This window comes from Gymnodraco acuticeps, unplaced genomic scaffold (genome assembly GCF_902827175.1).
Source record: "Gymnodraco acuticeps unplaced genomic scaffold, fGymAcu1.1, whole genome shotgun sequence".
Classification (NCBI taxonomy): domain Eukaryota; kingdom Metazoa; phylum Chordata; class Actinopteri; order Perciformes; family Bathydraconidae; genus Gymnodraco; species Gymnodraco acuticeps.
The window spans coordinates 5,370,679-5,395,862 of record NW_022989799.1 but is presented as its reverse complement, the minus strand read 5'-3'; the positions used below and the strand labels follow the sequence as shown (position 1 = coordinate 5,395,862).

The window sequence follows — 25,184 nt, the reverse complement described above, 5'->3', positions numbered from 1 at the left end:
AAGAATGTTTTTTCTTTTGGCTGTATCACCTACTTGTGTCACAGTTTGTATATGCTTATGAGTTGGGAGGAGTTCAATAAGTCCCAATAGGTAGGACTCCAACAAGATATACATTTATTTTTTCCTATTCTATCTTGCAACCCTTCTGTTGTGTAGCTTCATACCTCTCAAAGTTAAGAACCACTGCTTTAACTCCCTAGAAGTCATGACAGTGACAACAGTTTTGAGTGCCCAATACAACCACACTCACACACTGTATGATAAGGACTTGTTTATGCAGTGTGTGAGCAGCTGGTAACAGACTCTTTACTGTAGAGCCGATCAGTAGATGTAATGAGACTTTATTTTTGACTGTTGAATGTTTGACATTTATGATCATTCATTTATGCAAATCACATCTGATGTATAAGCAACTTTAGACCAGTCAAATCCCATTTAGCAACTCCACAGGATGCTCAAAAGTAAACTGGAGAAACTCCTCCCCAGATCTTATGGAGAGAAGCCATTGAGAGTTGGAGCATCGACCCCTCACCTATGGCTCTGAAATAGTGGGAGGTTCACATCATAATCACATAAATACAGTACTGTTCAGACAACTATCTGCTACAACACTCGCCCTACAGAGATGGGAGGGTTACAATATATAACGCAGAGAGAAGGGCGAGGACATGATGGCTTAGACCAACCACAAGATAGCCATATCTACTGTAGGTATTAACAGACTATTCACTAACTACCAATTTTGGTAATGATATAATATTACTATAATAGACACATATTGGTCCAGTAGCTTTCTTTTTGATTCTGCTGTATTTGTCTCTTTCCTCAGACAACAACAACAACAAAGGAAATTCAAAAGGGAAATGAACAAAGATGAGAAACAACAGCTGCCACTCTTCAACAGATAACTGCTGCAGAGCTCCAGGCTCAGGCCTGCTCCATGCTGGGACCCATGGTGGAAAACCTACTGTTTATTCATGTGGGTTAAAGATCCCATGTCATGCTTTTCCGGTTATTACCCGTCCCCTTGTGTGTTATGTAGCTTTTTCTGCATGTAAACCGTCTGCAAAGTCACAAACCCTCAAAGTACACCCTGTAGCGAGTACAACTCTAACACAGAAAATACCTGTGTGTGCTGCCCCTGAACGCCTCGTTGGAGATTTCTCTTTTTTCATTTTTTTCTTGCTGGGTACAGTGACGTGCCCATAGCCAAATGGACCCAAATGGACCAATCCGTGTGGAGCTCCTCACACACACACACTCTCTCAGCGGCAAAACTGTGACACGCTGGGGGGGGGGGGTTACACTGCAGGTGCGCCGCGTTTGGGGGATGCGGGTGCTAGTGGAGCCCCGCAGATGGGGGTGCTGCAGCCCCCTCAGCACCCCCCCCTTCCCCCACGCAGCAACCAGGAAATGACACCAGCTCACACTGTCTGCTCCTCGCAGCAGCAAGCCCCGCAACGTCCTGCCAACACGGCACCCAGACCCCACGCAGCATTCTCATCTGTTTGTCATTACTGGCTGCTAATGCCGTTGTAACACATAATCACTGATGTTCCGCTGTAACGGTGGTAGACTCATCAGAACAGAGTGGGCGAGCTGACCAATCAGAGCACACTGGGCTCACAGGGAGGGGGGCAGGAGCTCCAACAAGCCGTTTAGGACAGAGAGTGAATACACATACTATACAGAGAAGCTGTATGAGAAACCAATGTGAGTTTGGAACATTGAACAATGTAAATCTATTCTAGTAGACCTCAACAATGGAATTATGATCAGTAGAAATGGCCATGACATGACAAAAAGCACTTTTGTTAAATTCACGTTTATCAATAGAAATTATTACATAGCACTGTATTTAAAGTATTCTAGGTAAACAACACAACCGTAACATTTGAATGAGTGTTACTTATAAAATGAAGTAACCTAACATTAAGTAGTAACTCTCATTTACCTTATTTATTTGCCAACTTTAGCTAGCTATACTAATACTGCCAGTAAACTAGCATTAACATTAGCAAAAACAACAGGAACCAAATGCAAAAAGCTTAATGTAATAGTTTAAGCAAACAAAACATTTTTTATATTTAGATGTAACTACAACCTGTCAAATTAAATAACGTAACAATAGGCATCAAATAACTTACTAACCTTATGAGTTTGCCTAAATTAGCTAGCTAGGCTAATATTGTCAACAACTGACAAACGTTGGCAAAACTGGAAACACATTAAAAAGCTTAATGTAACAATTTAAGCAAACAATACAATCTCAATAGTTATATATAACTGAAATTTATAAAAATGAAATATCGTTACCTAAAGGCAGTAATATTAACCTTATGCTTTTGCTAACATTAGCTAGATATGCTAATATTATAACAAAACTAACATTAACGCAACAAAACTACAGGGAAACAATTCTAAATCTTAATGCAATGATTTCAGATAACAAAACAATGAATGACATTAGCATAGCTAGCTTATGTTAGCAAACTCATAAGGCTAATACAAGTTATTAACTGCTTCGTAACTTTAATAATCTAGCTTCACTGAAATGTTAAGGTTGAATTGTTGGCCTCAGTGTGATTGGTGGAGGTTATATTTGGAGCAATAAATGCAAGCTATCATATCCTGATGGTCATCTCTGGTGTTCACAATTTCAGACATCACTTCCTTCTACGGCCAGGAGCTCTGCAGCTACACCTTTCTCGTCTTTTCTTTTATCCCCTTCATTCAGTTTCTTCTATTTTTAAAGGAAATATGGATGTTTATAAGGTTTTGGGGGGGTATGGAGGTACCCCCACTGTGCGTTTTTTATTCTGAGCTGTCAGGAGACGGTGGGACAGGAGCTTATTTTGTTGTCATTAGACAGCCCTGTTTCCCCACTCCTTCTCCGGAGACCCCCCTCGTCACTTCCACAGCTGAGTGCTGAGGGTCTGGCCAGAAGCCGTCGGTGGGGCGGCGGGCCAGCCGGCCGCGAGGGGGCCTGACTGTCCACTCACTGCCATGCCTGACATCTGCTGGGTCATCTGAGTGGGAAGAGAAAGAAGACAGGAAGTCAGTGTTATGATTCATCAGAGCTAAAATAGAGAGCTCCTCCCAGAGGCACACTCCCCTAACTCCATGCCTCGGCTTTTACCTTCGCCTCTGCTCTTAAAGCCTTCCGGCTCCCCCAGCTCAATGCCCTCTCCACCCCCCCAACCCTCCCCACTTCTCTGTTCACCTCCATCTCTTCGCCCCTTTCTGCCTCCTCTGCTCCTCCTCCTCCTTCCATTCTGCCTTATCTATTATGAATGTGTTTTGGTGCAGCGCTACTTGAACTTATCTGGTCATCTCACAGCTGAGAGAGAGTGTGTGTGTAGGTGAGTGTGTGTGTTTATCAGCCGAACCTGGACATACAAGCAGCCAAACACACGTGTGTGTGGGTAGATATGTATGATCTCTTATTAGCCTCCCTAAATGTCACCACAAGAGTTTGGAGTGCTAACACAAACACTGTATAAGGACTGTGTGTGTGTGTGTGTGTGTGTGTGTGTGTGTGTGTGTGTGTGTGTGTGTGTGTGTGTGTGTGTGTGTGTGTGTGTGTGTGTGTGTGTGTGTGTGTGTGTGTGTGTGTGTGTGTGTGTGTGTGTGTGTGTGTGTGTGTGTGTGTGTGTGTGTGTGTGAGAGCAACTTGGACAGAGGTGTTGACGGGAGTGTTGGTCCATTATAAATACAGCTGGTTGTCTTTATGTTAACACTTTGGGCATATTAAATAGATTTAACATGGACAGATCATATCTACGGGAGCCCTGCGGGGCAACAATAACAAACATACTTTTATTCACCTGACAACAATGGATTATGCCATATATAATTCAAGGCTCTAACAGAGTAAGTCATAAGTCAACAAACTGTCTCCACCCAGACTACTTACATTTCCCGTTAGCTTTAACTTAGCTAATGTATTGAAACATTGTGGTGGTGGCACTTGGGTTTTATAATTAACGTCTTGTTTAATTAAATCCCTAATTGGTAGTTCAGCTTCACTCTAAGCCCTTTGATACATTTGTGATTTTGGTCTGCATAAATTAAATTGACTTGAATTTGTAAGCTGTAAATATTATTGAACTTCATTAATTGGAGTTGTCTGAATGAGGCAAAAATGCATCAGGTCCAAATAAAGTTCATGCAGCAGCTTTGGTTCTCTTTACATCACCTTGAGTAAATGGGGAATTCAAGGCTGTTTACGAAGGTGAAAAAAGGACGTAGCAGATCGACCTGCTGTCACTAGAACACAGCTAGTTTCCTCTCACTGGTCTATTAGAAATGGACCTCAGAGCGATCAAACGCCTCACTATAACAAAGGACACTGATCACCCTAGGAGCCAACCGTTCACATTACTGGGGGAATCTCTCGGCGGTCATGGTCAGTGGTTCGAGTCCCAGTAGACCAAAATAAAACGTTATACCTAGTGTCTTCGTCTACTGCCATCTGTTCGGAGATACAGCAACAACTTAACGATATGCAGCTTGTTACTTTAAGATAGTTTCGATGCAAACAGAACACATGAGGATCGGAATAACTGAATCGGACAAATGGAGCATTACATTACATGTCACTTGTTAGATGCTTTTATCCAAAGCAACTTACATACATTCAACACTGTGGGCAATCCCCACAGGAACAATTTGGGGAGAAGTGTCTTGTTCAAGGACACACCGGAATGTTGACTGCAGCGGGATTCGAACCAGTGCCCCCGTGATCCAAAGATCAGCGAACTATCCACTGAGCCACAACCTCCGAACCAACAGGCTTGGTGTAGCGGACAAAATCATATAGAAATTAAACAGATAATTAACTTAAAATAACACTGCCGCTGAGGCACTAGTTAGTGGATCTTACGCAGGGCAATGATCCAAGTCCAGACAAGAATCTCCGTTTGTGCATTTACTATATGATCCAATATCATTAAAGGTGGGGTAGGTAAGTTTCAGAAACCGGCTCGAGTGCACTAAAATTTGAAAGTACACAGCCGAAAATAATCCGCCCCTTCCTTCAGACTTCCTTACAGAGCACCTCCTCCAACACACATGAACGCGCACATGACGTCAGCAGACTGGTGAAAGTGGCCGCCTGTTGCTGGCGAGTCATTGAAGTACTGCTGCAATGCACGCCCAATGACGGCACGAGATACATTTGTGCGTGCACGAGATGGAAGGCTGACAGACAGGGTATTTTTACAGTATTACGGCTTCCACAGATGACATTTTGTTATGGATTCTTTGTCAAAGCACTTCAGATATTCATTGCTATCGGGATGTTAAGAGCATTCCATGAAATATAACAAAAAGTGTATCTCGAGCCGGTTTCTGAAACTTACCTACCCCACCTTTAACAAAGGATAATCATCAGGTTTCCTGTGTTTCTTTACTTTGGCCTTTCCTATGGCTTCCTTTCTTCTGGCTCCAAAAAAAACCATGTGCCTACTAGTGCTCTGTTCACACCTCCACCTGTCTTTAATATATACACAATTACACCAGGTGCTCTAATCACCCAGTGCCCAACACTGCCTTCAAAATAAAAGCATAGAAACTACTTCAATAACAATAACTAAGAATACATTTACTATAAACAGCAAGAAAATAAACGTTTAAGTATTAAATAATATAAGGCAATATATACCGCCAACACTTTGGCTCTGTCTGTTCCAAAATGCATCCTATCTAAGTATTGCACCACAGCGTCTATTGGTCCGACTGACCACTGGCTATGTATATGTGAATTAACCACGCCCCTTTAGAGAGTCTAAAGGCCGGAGTGAGCATATTACTGCACTGGGATTCGCAGAGGGAGCACATTAATGTATAAGACTGTATATAAACTACTGTATAGCACCAGGATTATGGAACTCTCTGACAGAAAGGAAAGTACATTCTTAACAGATACTACAGTTAACATATAAATAGGCTTTGTAAGATGAATGCACCCAGGAACTGGAGTGGAATTATAATCAGCCAAATGTGAAAATGGTTTAATCATGATGCTAAAATGATACCCAGCGCAAAGTATTCACCCCCCCCCCTCCCTCCATGGGATTTTTACAATTTTATTGAATTATAAACTTCAATTTAAATTAAGCTTTATGTTGATATTATGTGATGGACCCACAAAAAATAGTCAAAATTAATGAATTTAGAAAAAGACAATGCTGGTTTGAAAAAATTATATTTGTGTGCATATGGAAGAGTGGCCAGAAAAAAAGCCAATGCTCAAATCATGTTTGGATTTCACCAAATACCAACGCATGCTCAAATAGTTTTACATCAACAAATACTTTGTATCTTTAAGCATGTGTACATCCAATAATACAATCTCTCCAAAAATAAACTCAAAGGACAGGTTTTAATGCAATAATATAGGAAAAGCACTAAGGGTGTGAATGATTTCAATGGCGCTGTATGTCTGTGAGGCTTACCTGGTTCATGCCCCACTGTCCTTGCTGCGGCCCCTGGTTGGCTAACACCCCCCCCTGCTGCTGCATGCTCATGTAGCCGCCATTAGGCACCGACATGCCGGACATCATGGCTCCCCCACCCATCCCTGGAGTGAAACCCTGCGGAGAGAACTGCATCTGAGGCTGGCCCACGAACATCCCTGCTGCGGCAAAAACACACACAGTTCTTCAGGTTAACTTTCAGAGTAGTGAGCAGGTAAAAAGAGAAATGTAAGACATTTAAGACAGAAATGACGGTGGCCCTGAAGTGCAAGACACCACAGCATTTCACAAAACACTACAGCATTTCACAAAACGCCACAGCATTTAACAAAATGCCACAGCATTTCAGAAAACACCACAGCATTTCACAAAACGCCACAGCATTTCAGAAAACACCACAGCATTTCACAAAACGCCACAGCATTTCAGAAAACACAACAGCATTTCAGAAAACACTACAGCATTTCAGAAAACACCACAGCATTTCACATTGGACGGAAAGGGTATTCCTTAGGGAGAACACTTCTTGTTTGTGATTGGACAGAGCCAGCCATAGAAGCACTGCTGTGATTGATTGTTTTCAAGAAATGACGCTTCGTGATTGGCCCAACACATCAGCCGTTAGCTGGCTCACAGCTCCTCATATCTGTTCAGAAACTGGACAAAAGTTCAACATATACAAAACACAGACTGTCTATGTCATGGTGAATACAGTCGCTGCTTTATTTATGTCTGTATGATGTTGTTGTGAGTGTGGACGGAGCAGCTACAGGTTAGTTTAGCCTGATCGATCCGATTCCGATAGGATTTACATGGAGATACGGCCCGCCCCCTCTCCAGCATCTTGTTTGAATGACAGGAGTAAACACATAATTAATGCTTTATTAATTCATGTTTTTTAAGGGGCTTATCTCCATGTAAATACTATGGTAGACCACCCAATATTCGCATCGCTCTAATCGCTTAAGTTTCACCGCGGCTGTCAGCTGTGTTTGCTCCTGTCATTCAAACAAGAGGCGCTGAGAGGGGGCGGGGCGTATCTCCATGTAAATCCTATGGGAGATACCAACTACAACCAAATGAACATATTTGACCATGATTTAATTGTAATACACGTTTCAAAGTGATGCCGAAGTAACTACATACTGATAACGGTTAGTAAAAACCATGAATTAACGCTTTGACAAGTCTGCAGATAAGACGGCAGACGAAAAGCTTTTAAAATGCGTGTTTTCTGAATGGAATCGGATCCATCAGGCTAAACTAACCTGTAGCTGCTCCGTCCATACTCACAACAACGTCATACAGACATAAATAAAGCAGTGACTGTATTCGCCATGACATAGACAGTCTGTGGTTTGTACATGTTTAACTTGTGTCCAGTTTCTGAACAGATATGAGGAGCTGTGAGCTCTGAGTGTGTGCTATCGGCTGATGTGTTGGGACATATTCCGCTGTCGGGTGTTGACCAATCGCGAAGTGTCATTTCTTGACAGGCAGCAAAAACAACCAATCACAGCAGTGCTTCTCTGGCTGGCTCTGTCCAATCACAAACATCACTAAAGGAATACCCTTTCCGTCCAATGTGAAATGCTGTGGTGTTTTCTGAAATGCTGTAGTGTCTTGCACTTCAGGGCCACCATAAGAAATAGTTCATATTGAATGATCATAATGGGTGAATGTTGCAGTTCAGCTTTGCAGCTTTCCTTTGAAGATCTGTTTTTTTGCTTTAACCTCAGAAATAGTTGAACATGGCAGGTGATTTTCCGGCACTGCGTTGATTTCCGCTGCCTTGTGAAATGAGATTACTGGGAAACACTCCAGTTGAAAAGGGTACAAAAATGACTTCCATTGACAAAATCCTAACATAAATGAACCCTTTCTAGAAACAGATTTTTCTGAAGTCTATATGTGTTGTTGGGATGGAAACCTCCACCCTGAAATGAACTGTATTGGCTCTAAAAGAATGGAAAACAACAGGAGTCCTTTGCTAACAATGCAGACACCGTCTCCACAATTAATAGGCTTTATACTTTACTTTTTGAACCAGCCCCTCGTTATGCTTCAGGCTTAGACTGTTGGGGGACTTTAACATTTCATCTCTTTTCTATTTCCCTCTATCTCTTTGCACTGATGTCCCAAAAATGCATGTGACTAACTGAGCATCTGGGGCATCATCACAGAAATGTTTGTGCCTTCACCTGGCAGCAGGTCAGTATTAAGGTTTCAGGAGGTTTTGCTGTGGCCCTACATCATGGCCACCTTTAAGAAATGTTGTCCAACACCTGGAAGATTGTCGACATCCGCTTGGATCCAACATCATTTCCTTGTTTATATATACACAATGTTCTTATATTTGGACTCTCTATGGATTGTCGATGGTATCTTTTTTATTTATACACACAACATCTCATACAGGTCTGTCCTAGGAGAGGGATCCCTCCTGTGTTACTCTCCCAGAGGGTACTTCCAAAGGCAAATGTGTAATTTGTGATATTGAGCTACATAAATAGATTATAACTAGGGGTGCACCGAATGGGAAATTCTTGGCCGAAACCGATACCGAAAATAGGAAACAGTTGGCCGAAAGCCGAATGCCGAAAGGCCGAAAATGATTAATAGAAATATATATATATAATGTATACATTTTTTACCAATGTTGTTCAGCTACCTTATTATGGAAATAGACATGATTATGGCAAAACTTAACTTAAATAATAATCACTATTATGGGTCCATAAAACATTTATTCAGCACTTTTGAATGCATACAGTACATTTATATATGTCATGTATTATTGCTAAAACATTATATCGCAGTCTTAGTGTCGCCAACTCGTTTCTAATATGCAAAGACAACAAATGCGTCTATGATGTATTTTCGATCAGACGAGATCTCTCTCCCCGTCTGTGTGCGAGGGGGCGGGGCAGTTTACACACACGCAGCTGCTACATGCAGCGGAGCACACTGCGGAGATGGCGGAGAGAACGCGCTCCGAGGTGTGGTTAAACTTTACCCGTCTCGATGTGGAGAATACTTGTTACCATAAGTGCAATAAGAGTTTAGCATGTAAGCACGAGCAATTTGTCTAAACATTTAGCAAAAGTGCACCGCATGCAGACGGAGGAATGTACCGAGTTCGACTGTCTTTCTAGCAGCTCTGTAGCCCCATCCAGGAGTAACGTTTCCACGTCAGGTGTTATGTATGCTAGCAGCAACACATGGAGTTAACTACATTATACAAACATGGGTTAATGATTAGAGGAAACTGAGTTATTTAGTTTGTTAAAATGTCAGCTATTCTGTTTACAGTCTGTCATCAGATTATTTAATACGATTTGTTAAAGGCTCAGGGCAATCTCGATGACAAAGGTCAATGTCCCCCCCCCCCTGTGAGCTAGCCGCGAGCATGGTCGCCGCGTCTTTATTACGTCATCACAACAACACGTTAGGTTACCAACGTAAGCCTGTTCTGACATTCGGTGATATTTTTTCGGCCGAAAGCCGAAAGGGCCTTTTTAACCATTTTCGGCCGATAATTTTCGGTGGCCGAATATTCGGTGCATCCCTAATTATAACAATATATATATACATTTGAGTTGATGCATTTAACTCCAGATATAAGGATAATGTGTTTATCTTCAACTCTCAACGATATTGATCACATTGTCAATTAAAGTTATCTTAGAGTCCACTGTTTGCTGTTGGTTTTCCACATCAAAATACTGTCTCCACAGAAAAAAAGACTACGCTTTAGGAGTGGAACGTGAGAATCCAGCCTTTTTGCATATAGACAATATGCTCCCACTCACTTAGTAAAACACACACACACACACAGGATTTGTGGCATTAGCCTGGCAAGCTTCTTTCGGCTTCATCCTGAGTTCCTTTCCTAATCCTCTATCGTGCTGCAACACAAGTGCAAATCTGCTGCCTACTATCTTCTACCCATCAGAAACACGAGGCGCTTTCCCTCACTCTCCACTGTCAGGTTGATGTAGCATGTGTGGATAAACAACAGCCCACGTACGCTCACATAAACAGTCTTGGCGCTCCGTGTTTCCACATAATAACTGTGAGATGAGTGTGAACCTGTTTTACTGCTGCAGGGGGAGCAGCAGTAAAACCCGCCTGCGTTTCCCCACGCTGACCTTTCAACTGCCTTTACTCTCCTCCACTTTTATGATGCATCTCTCCTGTGATGTATGTGAGTGTATGCACCTACAGCCGAGAGTGCACTCTTGTGTTTATATTACGGTCTGCTTTCCCCAGCCTATGAGACTCTACAGTGGTTCAGTGATGACGTCTTTTAGTAGGGCTCCCTCGACAACAACCAATGAGATTTTTGCATGGATTTTGGTATATGCAGAATAAAAGATCTGTTGCAAACACACCTTTATGATCCTTACACATTTTGTTCAGCAGGATCACCACTTAATGATTGTTTGAAGTGTAATGCAATCTCCAGGAGTAAGAAGCTAACGCTATAAACAAATTAAATCAGTTGCACATCACCACCGCTAAGCTAAAGGCGGCTAATGTTTGGCTAGATGACAACTAGTAGACTCAAGTGGACAGTTGCATTGGTGTAAAGTAACTAAGTACATTGAATACAGTACTGTACTTAAGTACACATTTTAGATACTTGTACTTTACTTGAGTATTTCAATGTGTTGCTACTTCTTAATTCTACCCCACTACAGTTCAGAGGTAAATAGTGTAATGTTACTCCACTACATGTATTTAATACCTTTAGTTACTTTGAAGATTTTGATTAATGATGTGAAATATAATCAACATTAAAATAAGACATTAGAAAATGGGACAATCTGCATAATGAGAACTTTTACTTTGAGTATATTTTGATGCTAATACTTTTGTACTCTTAAAGGTAGGGTAGGTAAGAATGGAGAAACCAGCTCAAGTAAGCTAGAATTACTTACAGGCAGGTAGGCCGAGGCAGATAATTGGTCTAGCTTTTTACAGCGCCACGGCTTCCACAGATGAAATATTTGTATATATTTATTGTCAAAGCATTTAATGTATTCATTGCTATCGGGATGTTAAGAGCATTCCATGGAATATAATAAAAAGGGTTTCTGAAGTGAATTACCTACCCCACCTTTAAGTTTAAATTGCAGTACAGGACTTATAACAGAGTATTCCTACACAGTGGTATTTCTACTTTTACTTAAGTACAAGATATGAGTACTTCTTCCACCTCTGGACAGTTGTTAGATACTGCTGTTTTGATGGCATAGAAGCTTCAGACATTCACCTGTAGGGTATTTACTGACATCGTTTTAATGTGGTAGAACAACATGTGAACATCTCTTTAGGTTTTGTCAACCATAGATCTTACTTTAGGCATCTGCCCGTAAACCCTGACTTCAGATGAGGACTCATTTCCAGGTTTTAAGACTGAGTACTTACAGACAAACAAACAGCTGTGGGTAGCTAGCTACAAACAGAATCTGTGCAGACTTTTGAATGATAGAAAAACTCATGTTGTTTCTACTATATTTCTTCAGTCTAGCTCCTGTCAGCTCCTTTCTCTCAACATTTATCAAATGGTGACTTAAAGCTTTTGGGATAACCACACATTATTTACTCCAGTGTGAATGGCTGATTTGTATATTTAAACCTGCTTTGAGGGGTCATGAAGACTGGAACAGCGCCTTGTAAATGCAGTCTATTTACCATTTCATACTGTTTGTTTCTGTTAAAACAAACTCAGGTCTTTTTCTGGTTGGTGCGGTTAATTTGGGCAAGTCTGAAAGCTGCCAATCATACTAAACACACTGATCCAAGACCGCCTTAAGTGTTAAACCTAACCACATTGTTACAATTAGTCTTTAATAAGTGTGTGACTATGATTCCCTAATAACCCTTAAGTCATTACAACAAGCTAATTATTTTGCAGTTGTTACCTTGTGAGCTCTTTGTGACACCAAAGAACATTAATATGCACATTCTGATAATGAAAGTGCTGCAGACAGTTCTCTTTTTTTTCTTGCATACACTTCCTGTCAGTCACCAGCAGGTAGTTTTCGCTTCTGGGTTTCTAATGATGCAGGATGGTAATTGTGAAATCGCTCAAAACTCACTTTGAATAACTTCGTGTTCACTAGACTAAACTCCTGAGTAGAATATCTGACTCTTTAGCTGCTCCACCATTTATCTTTGCTCATAATATCTGTCTGCTGCTGGACACAAGGTTTAGGAGAATGAACCAAAACAGTAAAGTTTTGGGACCAACACAATAAACGTTGTTGGCAAAGTGTAGCTACTGTATACACCAGAGGTGGGACCAAGTCATTGTTTTGCAAGTCCGAGTCAAGTCTCAAGTCTTTGCGCTCAAGTCCGAGTCAAGTCTCAAGTCTTTGCGCTCAAGTCCGAGTCAAGTCTCAAGTCTTTGCGCTCAAGTCCGAGTCAAGTCTCAAGTCTTTGCGCTCAAGTCCAAGTTAAGTCTCAAGTCAGGATGGGCAAGTTCAAGTCAAGTCCAAGTCCTAAACTTTGACAAAACGAGTCTTAAACAAGTCATAGGGATGCACGATATTGGTTTTTTGAAACCGATACCGATAACTTCCTGCTTCTCAAGACCGATAACAACATTTTTTTTACGCCACTAATTATTTTAACGCGATTAACGCATGTGTATTTTTTTTCCTCGGCCGCCCCGTAGTTTCAGAGCGCATCGAGTTTAAAATACCATCTACAAGCTGATGCTGACAGCCCCGCTCCTGCCGCCCGCTTGTGGCAGACCACACTTCCACGCTCACCGGCAGGCACCGACTGGCCATCTGGAGGACCGGGAGGGTGTGTGTATGTGTGGCCCGAGCGAGCGAGAGAGAGACCTTACGTGCATTGTTGTTGTTAGCATCTGGTGCTAGCTAGCTGCGCTAACGGATATACGGAGCTGTTTAAATGAAAACAGAGGAGCGACATTTCGCCACAACTGCGCCGAGCACTTGACTTTATGCAGGAAGCCAGACAGTGCGACATTGTACGAAAAGTCAGCACACTCAGCACGGATAGTGCGCAACATGATTGCAGCGTCCAGGCAGCTCCGGTTCGAGCATATGCGTTAAGTTGCACATAGCTCCAACGTCCATACCACCGACGACATGTTTGTTTACTGTCCTGGCTTCACGGCCGCACACCATTTACGTCACAGCCAGGCATGAGTTAGGGAGCGCTGGATTTGTGAAGAACTCCCCTCTTCCTAAACCACTAATACCACAGTACTGGCAAAACGGGAGGAGCCGAGTGAAAAACAAGCGCCCCTCATCCCAATCCACCCACACCGCAGTATTTTTTTCTTTTTTTTTACCCAAAAAATATATTGTATATTATCGGGGCTATTAATAATTAATTGAGTATCGGGTTCATCGGGATGACGTCATAATTCCTAATATCGGACCGATAATTATCGTGCATCCCTAGTCATTATGTGCTTTTCACCAAATGTAATGACATCCATCAACAGAATAATACTTCATAATCAAACTGCTCTTTATTAGTCACATTAATAATTTAATAATCCATTTTCTCTCTGCTGGTAAAGTAACGTGTTTTTTTCTAATTTAAGAGGGATCAGTAAGGTAAGGCCACCGTGACGGTTTGATTCAGGAGTTTAATGGATAAGATCCCTGATGTTGAGGTGACCAGAATGTTTATTTCCACTGTGTACAACATGTTATAAGGGACCCACAATCTATCTTTATGCAAGGGATAATGATGTGCAGCGAGGCGGTCTCTATGGGGAAGAGAACACCTGCATCTAGATCCCTCTGCAGGTGGTTCTTTAACTATATTTTGATGCTAATACTTTTGTACTTTTACTTGAGTAACATTTTGAATGCAGGACTTTTTATAGTAACCGAGTATTCCTAAACTCTGGTACTTTTACTCAAGTCCAAGATCTGAACTTCTCCCACCTCTGGCAATAAATCCTGAGTGGTTACCAAGAAAAAAAAACCCTGCTCTGAATGTTATTTTCATTTTACAAATCCTGCACTCAGCTTTGCTTTCATATCATTGAAAAGCAGCCAGATGCTGCTTCTTTTTTCGGTTTTCGCTCATTTCTTGACTTTTTCCGACGCGCTTGCATTTAAATCCGGCTCCCCGTCGCTCTGTGCAGCTGGCCTGTACCACTACACATGCTGTGCCCCCCACCCTTCTTTCACATAATGGTATGATCCTAGTGTGTCCTCGCATATGATTGGCCGCATGGTGGCCCAGCTAAATAAAGACCCGCCCCTGCCTGCAAGGATTCTCAGCAAGAGTAGGAGCGGCTGAAGATTCTGCTCTCCCCGACGGGAGTCTTCTCTTCTAACGGCAGCTCGCGATCGGTGTGTTGGAGACCTCTGAATTAAAGTATCAAGTCACCTCAAGTCAGAAGGCTCAAGTCCAAGTCAAGTCCCGAGTCATTGGTGTTCAAGTCCAAGTCGAGTCGCAAGTGTTTTGTGATTTTGTCAAGTCGAGTCTCAAGTCATCAAATTGGTGACTCGAGTCTGACTCGAGTCCAAGTCATGTGACTCGAGTCCACACCTCTGGTATACACTACAGTATGAAAGCTTTGGTTGAGCAGTTGAGAAGTGAGCAGTATACGTCATGTTTGCAACAGTAGGCAAAGAAAGCCTTTCAGGTTTATTTCTTTTAGTTGAATAAATAAAAGGAATATATGCTTACAAGTTCCTGGAAATTGGTTAGGTGTGACCACATGTTCAGCGGGCAAGTTCCTGAGCATTAATATGCACACGGCGATCAAGCTTAATTGACTATATAGTCACTACAGATGGTGTGTGTGAGTGTGTGTCACCTTGTCCTGTAACAGGCTGCTGCTGGCTCTGGCTGCCCACTGAGCTGCTGGCGTACAAGGACAGGATGGAGTCTTTGGATAAAAGCTTCTTCTCCTCTGCCTTTGTGGTGGTGGCAGTGGAGGTAGAGGAGGATGCAGAGGAAGAGGTGGAGGGGTCCGCAGGCGGGGGGGCTGGACTGGAACCAGACTGTCAGGGGGACAGAAGGGGGGTGGGATGAAGATAAATGGCTTTGGCATATGTATGGTTTCACCGACACACATCTTTCCTCTGAAGGTGTGTGAAGTACATGCTCTTGGTCACCTCACACATGGATATGAGATACATTGTAGTTGTATAAGGCTGAGTCATTTTACTAGAGCAGATTGGATTAATCAGTTTTGACATTTATACCAAAAACATATTAATGCCGAACATTTCCACTCCCTTAGTAAATAATATAAAAAAGAATCAACCAACCAAATCAGCAGGCCATTGAATTTTTTTTAAATTTTAGACATTTAAGCCTATTTTTTTTATTAATACAGTATATATTTTTAAGCCTTTTAGCAGCTAAAGGCATAGCTCATCCCTTTTCTGGAACGTTTATCGATGGAAGTTATGGTAGATGAACAATACCAGAAAGAACCTCAAAGTAGAACATCTTAAAAAACTGTTGAAAAACAAATGGAAATGTAGAAGCTACTACAAAATAGTATCATTGGTAATTTTTGTAATACTTGCTACTATTTAAACACGTTATCTTCGATTTTTTTAACCAAAGAACCATGATTCTTGAATGTAAAATGGTGTGGTAACATAAGCAGCCATTCAATAACAATGACTAAATAAAAAAAATTGAAAAAAGTTGATAAGACATTTATTGAAAATCAAATATATCACGCAAAAGAATATGCAAACAAGTATACCAGTCCAAACAGACATCCAATGCAAACTTTTTGTAATTGCAGTTTTTTGACAAGTTCAACATACAGATTTTACATTTGTTTTATGTCTTTCAAGTTTTTCATTATATACCATTGAACCTTTGAAATCCCTCATGGGGCTGAGCCTATTTGCTGTTAAGCTTGTTCGCAAGGTGCACATTGAAATATCTCTAACAGACTCCAAATCCCTCAGACTGCGGTAATGACCAGCTTCCTTCTTCAAGACTAACCGTATCTGTAGAATGGAAGGCATGCCTCAGTTAGAGTCTACCAGCTTTGAGCTTTAGTGATACTACCATCTATCAAATGATTTGGAAAGGGAGCAGCAACATGTGGAGCATGAGGAATGTTAACCAATGAAAACTACTACAACGTAATGTGAGTATAGTTGCGTTGGTATGAAATACTAAAAGCTCACTTTATTCCACCTGCCTACCACAAAATATGACACAGACACAATTAGAGGTTAGCTAGTGTAGCATTCATGAGCTAAAGAGGCAGATGTTTTCTCAGTGGTTGGTGGAGACCAAACAGAGCTAAAACAATCACATACTGGATTTATGTTTGCCAGGTGACCTGAAACACAACTTCAAATGAATGCTCCATATCTGCTGACTTAGTACTTTAGCAACTGATTTCAACAGGCCTTCTACAGGTTGCCTCTACAAGTTGACTTTTGATGCATGTCATTGCATTGCAAAGCATGGCTCTATTTAACTCAACTATTTTTTATTTTGGTTTTACATAAGCAAAAGTCATGGAGATTTTTAGCCGGTTCTTTCATAAGAACAATGTAGTTCAGGTTCCAAGCAAGCTGAGCTGATATCTGAAGGTAACAGTCACTGTGTGTATCTCAGACAGCTTGACAGAGAAGCATCTGAGGGTGTTGTTGAGCAAAATGTCAATTTAATTGAAGTGCAGATGTTCCTCTGTTTGGTTGTCAATGATAGGATTTCATTTGAAAGATGATGTCACGCAGCGTCACTATGGAGCCATATGGTTGCACTATTATTGTTGTTACTGTATTGCATTTATGGTTGTGTGTACTGCATGATTATGCGTTTGATACTGTTGAGCGCACCAAAATAACCATCCCCCAAAGTGGACAGAAAATGAGGGACAGGCATTCATTGCTGTACTGCATTGCTTTTATTGCTGGAATGAAGCAATTGCCAATGTCATTAGTTCAATTTGTGGTTTCCCTGTTATGACTCATGAATATGTCTGGTGGTTTTTGAGGAACAACAGAAGCAATTTATTGCTATCAAGGTTTGTTTGGTCTCCAAAGAGGCTATTATAGAAAAAGGTTGGAAACCACTGAGAGACACTTAGGAAATCGAACTGCTGTATCAGAGTCACAGAGAGACTCAGATGTTAGTCTTTAAAGAAGACCTATTCTGCTCATTTTCAGGAGATATTTGTATTGTGTGTCTCTCCTGTGACATGTTTCCATGCTTTAATGTTCAAAAAGCTCTTTATTTTTCTCATACTGCCTGTGCTGCAGCACCTCTTTTCACCCTCTGTCTGGAACCAGAGCCCAGTCTGCTCTGATTGGTTAGCTGGCCGACTCTGTTGTGATTGGTCAACCGCTTAGAGATGACCCGCCCCTTAGCCTACCAGTACAATGTGTTATAGTGCTAGGCAATTGAAGCGCGAGTGTCACAAAGTGATGTCATTATGATCCTGAAGAAAACAAAGGAGTCCAATTGAGATGTTACAGTTTGGGGGGAGGGTGAGGGAGTGAAACTCTCTCTGGAGGGAGATTGTAGCCTTTGCAGACCATTAACATGCACAAAAACTAATCTAGATAGATAGATAGATTCAACTTATTGTCATTACACAGTACAGGTACCATGTAACAAAACGGTTTCTCTGCATTTGACCCATCCTAGTGTTAGGAGCAGTGTGCTGCCATTATGTACGGCGCCCGGGGAGCAGTGTAGGGAACGGTGAATTGCTCAGGGACACCTCGGTAGCACTTGGTCTTTCCGGGACTTGAACTGGTGACCTTCCAGTTGCCAAGCCAAGTCCCTATGGACTTCGCCACCACCGCCCTAATCTAACCCAACACACTACAGGAAATGGCAATCTAAAAAAGCTTGATAGGGCCTCTTTAAAACGTCAATATCAATTTCCAAGTAAGTGTTCAAGTAAATGCTTAAGTAAATGAGATAGACAAGATGTTTGGAAGTTAAGGCCTCTTTTGGCACACATTTTCCATCGGCCTTCCGCTGACTGTGACTGTGACTGCCAAACACTGAAGGAGTATAAGCTCCATTTGTTTTGAAAGAACAGTGACACACTGCAGATTTCTTGCCAAAGCCAGGCTAGGGGCACACTATGTGAAAAGCAGTGATGTCTAACCTCAGTCCTAAAAGAAGATGCATTTAAGCAGAGTATGTCACATGTGCATCTATCCGCTTCTTTGTCCTTCTCAGTCATGCAACCATCCACATAGTGTGTGATATGTTGCGGGGCTCCTAGCAGCACATTGTGCCGTGGAAAGCCTCTTCAACAAGGCTCCATTTCTTCTCAGCCAATGTTGGTGTTTATGGGTGCAGCCAGAGCTCTGAATTACCACTCTGACAGCCTCTTCCTCACTGTCGCTATTCATAGGCCTCGACAGCCACAGCCACACACACACACACACACACACACACACACACACACACACACACACACACACACACACACACACACACACACACACACACACACACACACACACACACAGACACACACACACACACACACACACACACACACACACACACACACACACACACACACACACACACACACACACACACACACACACACACACACACACACACACACACACACACACACACACACACACACACAGTTCTGTTTGTCTGCAAAGGGATTGGGGTGTATTTAACAACAGCAAAGCTCACCTTGGAAATCTAAATCCAAGAAAGAGAATATGGAACAGGATAGACAAAAACAAAGTAAAGGGAGATGAGTGAAGGGAAGAAAGGAAAAGAAGGAATAAATCAATTGCTGCTCATTTCATTACCTCACTGCTTTTCTAGTTCCCAGGCTTTTGTTCTGCTCTAAACAAACTGCATTTATCTTTCTCTAAACCTCTCAGCCTTCATCCCTTCTTCAGCAATCAACAGCATTTCCTCTTCCTTTCCCCCTTCACTCCTCCTTTCTTCATACGCTCTTTTTCAAAATCATTTATCTTGTTTCCTCTTCTATCATTCATCCTGCTTAATCCTTAAGTCCAGCAGCAGGCAGGTTTTCTAAAAGATACTAAACAAACTATTTACTCAACTCCTAATATTAACTAATATTATTTTATTGACTAAAAAATGATCGTATTTCTAAAGCTAAGAAAAAAAAACTCTGTTCCATGGCGGACCAATGGCTGGAACTGCAACAAGAACAACTTTACGGCAGCACTGTCCAACTCTGTTCAAAGTTTCTGATCCACTAACCGTGTTCCTGTCATGCGGCTTTCACACCAGCGCTTTTCCCTTTCTAGCTCCAAGCGGGAGCTTTTCTGGTTCAGCTCCGGTTTCCCTTTTCTGCTCCCGCTCTGTTCACACCGCCCAGAGCTGCTGCTGCTGCGTCATGACGTCACCGTTTACGTGCCTGCTTCATAAAATTCAAACCGCGGAAATCCCTCACATCGACAACAACAACAACAATGGCCGATTGTATTGAAGCGCTGTTCGCTTTGGTTGTCCTCTTACGAAACGAAATGGAAGGCATCGGACGACTTTACAAGGGACGACTTTACTTGGAACTTTACAAACATCACATGCGAAATGCAATACTTCTTTGTGGTCTTCAGCATCAACGACGAATCTGCCCCTGCCCCAGCCTCGACGTAAGAGAGGCGTAAGCGACGCCGCCTCTTAGCTCCGAAGCTCTTGCCTCTAGACCGACAATTCTTTGGAGCTGGAAGTGAACCGGATTCCGGAGCTAAGAGGCGCCGCCTTTGCGGTGTGAACAGGAAAAACTGGTACTTTTCAGGCTCCAGCTTCGAGCCGGAGCTGAAAACGCGTTGGTGTGAAAGGGGCATTAGTGTTTACTTCCTGTCTGTAGCCCACCGTGTTCCTGTTAGTGTTTACTTCTTGTCTGTAGCCATGGATGTATAATAAGAACTGGAAACAGCGTGGGAGGCGGGGCCTCATTCATTCCTATGAGAGTTGCTCATTAGCGCATGATGACAAAATGGCCCAACTTTTGAGAGAGCGAAACGTCACAGATTACCCGGCATGCCTGAGAAGTACCCGTATGTGCACTCATAGAGCATGTGCAACTTTGACCACGCCGCCCAAAAGGCTCGTTCACATTAAGCACGTGAATTTGCGTACACGTAACAGCACCGCGCGTTCATAACAGCATGGTACTGGATTTATATTAACGAGGCGGCAGTTAGCAGCTAGCGGCTAGCTAGTCAATTATGCTAAATTACACATCAATCGTTATTTACTTTTATATTACGCTGACATCAGGATCTAGTGATATCCAAGCAACAGAGCTTCATTTAGCATGATACGTGTGTGGGTTGTAGGGTTGCCAACTTCCAGAAATGGAGAAAACGGGACACATGCATGTGTCCCCTGCGCGCGCGCAAAGATTTTCGGGTTTCTGGCGGATTTAGTTTTTTTTTTGTTACTTTATTTCGGTTTTAGGGTTAGGGTCAGATTAGGGTTATGTTATTTAATTCTTTTGGGGGAGCCAGCCCCCTAGGGTTCGAGGGGTCAAACCCCCCAAAACCCTCAAAATGCATAGAAAACTATGCATACCTATAACACAATACAAACACAATGATCTTACACCTGCATTAGGCTACTACATCACATTGTACATCAGCATGTTCAAATCGGATAGGTGGGCACTAGGGACATCTGGGCACCTCGATGTACAATTGGCTATTTTGTCCAAAATGTTAAAAAATAAATATTTGAAAAATGGTATTAAAGGGATAGTGGAAATGGAACCTCAAATATTTTCGTTTTAACTTATATACAAGCATAATTACGTACCAAAACAATCACACCTGATTAAAAAAATATAATAATTGCCTTACGCATGTTAGAAGCACTTTATTGCAGCTTCCCCGAAGTTTTTTAGAAACGAAATGTTCGACTCAGCCAAACCGGAAGTGACGAAAACTTAGGAAGACGATACGATAACAAACCATGGCGTTTATGCAGAATGAACGTGGAAGGGCAAATATACCAGACAAAGAAGAAGGATTGTACGAGGTATCCAGTGATGATAGCGAGTCAGAAACATCCTCTCGGCTTTCCTACGAAAATGTCGTTTTAGGAACTGAATCTGAATCCGGTTCAGTAAGCGACGATGGTGACAATATTGAGCCAGACGATGGACCATTACGTCCTTATTTGTTCGAGCCCGAGCCCGAGGTGATGGTTCACGGCATGGGCAATGGCGAGGATGACCAGGACCAGGCGCCAGATGATGCACCCCTACGCACAAATAATCTTGACTGGTAGGTCCCTAAGCATAGCTCACGCATTTTAAGATCACCTGTAGCCTTTACAAATATGAATCATTGTTAACCAGTTAAGCCCGAAGGTCCCCCCAGTGGACCCCTCCCACAGTTTTTTTTCTCTCACATGTCTCAGGGCTTCTTAACATTTATGAAACTATTAATGTTTCATACCCTTTTAAAGGTAAGAAACTCCGCTAACTGACAATAAGAACAATTGTTAGCTAGAAAAAAACACAAGAGTAATACCAAGCCTTTGAATTAGCATTGAGCGAAAAAATGCTAACTAATGCTAACGCTTTTTTACACACAACACACGGTAGAAATGCCCTTATTACTATCTTAACTGCACAAACAAGATATACGATTTAAAGCTGAGACTCCCCAGGTGTAATGTCTCGAATTCCTGGAGCTATCAGCCAGAAAAGAGAAAGTAAACAACATCCGGTTCCAAAAATATTACAATAATTACGTCTTACCTTTTTTGATTTGTGATCAAAAGTTGTGTTCAACGGAATAAAAACGCATCTCAAGGTTAATCCAATGTCGTTGTGTCACGTAGAATTTTTTACTGATAATCAATCATCATATTTATGGCAATATACTCGGTATAAAGTATTGACACATCTATTCACCATAATAAAGGTCGGCTATTCACATGCAAATGCTATTGAATGTCCGCCATTGTTTGTGCCCGTCTTCCTATGCTCTCGTCATCACCCGAAGATTCCCGACGATTCCCGAAGTATTTCGTTTCATTGAGAGGGCGCAGTAAAATTGAAAATAAAATGAAACTAGGTGCATGAAATAAAAAAAAATTGTTTATTATGCTTATTTTTAATGAAAATACATAAGTTAAACCCAAAATTCACGGATTTCCACTATCCCTTTAAGTAATGCAAAGTATACATGATGTGAACATGCACAGTACATCATTATTAGACTTAATGTTATCCTTCAACCAACCATTTTCCCAGCATTTTCCCATCAATCAGCTGACTGACTCTCTCTCACACACACACACACACACACACACACACACACACACACACACACACACACACACACACACACACACACACACACACACATACGCAGAGACCCGAGACAGATCTCCACTCACAGGCTTTACCCAACTTTGTTTTTCTTCCACTGTTTGTTGTAAGACACAAGTCTTTTCTTTTTAGAAGGGCCAGGGCCCAGAACCACATCCTCTCTCTCTTCTCCTCTTTCATTATCACCTCCTCCACCGGCAGCGCTCAATTTCCCACACGACTGAACAGGCTGACATGCCACACAAACAATGATGCCGCGCCCGCGGCCCACCGGAGAAAATCTCACACACACGTGCGAGCATTGTGCCTGCCCTGTCAACTGAGCGGTCCTAGTGCCCTTCCCATACAGCACACAAACACGCAGCCAGACACACTGCATTGCGCGCAAACAGAAACATATTTTTTATTTTTCCCTTTACACGGCAGTCCGGGACAAACAAAGTCCCGTACGGGACACGCCCCTTTTGGCTCAAATACGGGACGTCCCGGCTAATACGGGACGTCCCGGCTAATACGGGACGGTTGGCAACCCTAGTGGGTTGTACATGAAACCACTTGGTAATATATACAAATGTATATGTTGAAGCCTGTTATGATCAATTGTGAGTTAAAACTTTATCTAAAAAGTAAAGCTGATGATGGATTACTGTGGTGGAGTTAAAATAACAATAGCCTATTTCTTTTTGAAATGTGATGGAGTAAAAGGATAGTAACTGTGATTATTCATGTTAAGTAGCCCACAAGTAACTAAAACAATTGCAAGTGCAATAAGAAGCTACAGGAACGTTAATCTACGTCGGTAATATTAACTTTATTTAATACAACATTTACGGTACAAGATTGACATCATACAGCCCATGTAGTATAATATTTTACAAATGATGAATTACAGCAAACATGTGCAATATATCCATTATTACAGCTCCGTGGGCTGGCAGTAAGGCGATATGGTCCGTTGTTATTGTGCATCCATGGGTAAAGAGAAACATGAACATGAACGTGCCGGGCGGCGCGGTCCCGTGGGTTAGATGCGCGTTCATAATGCCGAGGGAAATAACTCTCAGAATAACGTTATTAGCACATTTTTACAACTTGAGGACCGAATGTTTTTAATAAGGGCTATACAAACGTTCATACTGGGTAGTTTATTTAGTTAAAAAAAAATTATCCAACAAGTTACAGACCACTCTTTCCCAATGTAAGTCAATGGGAAAAAGTGTTTCCGGGCCCAGCAACCTAAAGGAAGTGTAGTACCGCCGTTTGACCAGCACGAATATTCTCATCAGACTCCGGCGCACTTCCTGGGGGCTTGTCTGTAGCCCACCGTGTTCTTGTTAGTGTTTACTTCCTGTCTGTAGCCCATACCGTGTTCCTGTTAGTGTTTACTTCCTGTCTGTAGCCCATACCGTGTTCCTGTTAGTGTTTACTTCCTGTCTGTAGCCCATACCGTGTTCCTGTTAGTGTTTATTTCCTGTATGTAGCCCATACCGTGTTCCTGTTAGTGTTTACTTTCTGTCTGTAGCCCACCGTGTTCTTATTAGTGTTTACTTCCTGTCTGTAGCCCATACCGTGTTCCTGTTAGTGTTTACTTCCTGTCAGTAGCCCATACCGTGTTCCTGTTAGTGTTTACTTCCTGTCTGTAGCCCAGCGTGTTCTTGTTAGTGTTTACTTCCTGTCTGTAGCCCATACCGTATTCCTGTTAGTGTTTACTTCCTGTCTGTAGCCCATACGTGTTCCTGTTAGTGTTTACTTCCTGTATGTAGCCCATTCCGTGTTCCTGTTAGTGTTTACTTCCTGTCTGTAGCCCATACCGTGTTCCTGTTAGTATTTACTTCCTGTCTGTAGCCCACCGTGTTCCTGTTAGTGTTTACTTCCTGTCTGTAGCCCATACCGTGTTCCTGTTAGAGTTTACTTCCTGTCTGTAGCCCACAGTGTTCCTGTTAGTGTTTACTTCCTGTCTGTAGCCCATACCGTGTTCCTGTTGGTGTTTACTTCCTGTCTGTAGCCCATACCGTGTTCCTGTTAGTGTTTACTTCCTGTCTGCCTTCTTCTGGTGATTTATCTGACGTCCAGCGCTCCGTCTTTTACTTTCTCTTTCTTGATCCTCCTTAGCAACAGTCATTATACAGATGTAGCGCTTAATTTCAGACAGTTTGAAACGCGAGGGCCGTGATTGGTACGTGATCTGCCCTCGCTCAAGGGAAAACCTCCAGCTTGACTTGAGACCTCCCCCATGATAAATAAATGTAATTATTATGAAGCCAGCTGCAATGGATCATTAATCCACCAGGGGGTGCAGTGGGGTTTCACACTGGAGCTCATGTGAAATAAAGTCAGATAGGCTACAGTACGCTGGATGTACAGCGGAACTTTGTTAAGATCCATATGTCACGGATATCATACTCTGT

At 42.2% G+C, this 25,184-nt stretch overlaps 1 protein-coding gene across 3 annotated transcripts in view; it reads right to left on the bottom strand.

Annotated features, from left to right (window-relative positions):
- Positions 1-1,613: 1,613 nt before the first annotated feature.
- LOC117551287 (stromal membrane-associated protein 1-like) overlaps positions 1,614-25,184 on the bottom strand; it is a 165,328-nt gene continuing 141,757 nt past the window's right edge. Inside the window, exons 9-11 of one of the 3 annotated variants that reach the window (XM_034224111.1) lie at positions 15,304-15,490; positions 6,459-6,637; positions 1,614-3,029 (exon numbers count right to left, since the gene is read on the bottom strand). In XM_034224111.1, the coding sequence (XP_034080002.1) occupies positions 2,910-3,029; positions 6,459-6,637; positions 15,304-15,490 (486 nt within the window). In that variant the 3' untranslated portion in view covers positions 1,614-2,909. Of the gene's footprint in view, positions 3,030-6,458; positions 6,641-15,303; positions 15,491-25,184 lie in introns of all 3 variants that reach the window. The other 2 variants (XM_034224101.1, XM_034224120.1) reach the window with 2 other exon arrangements.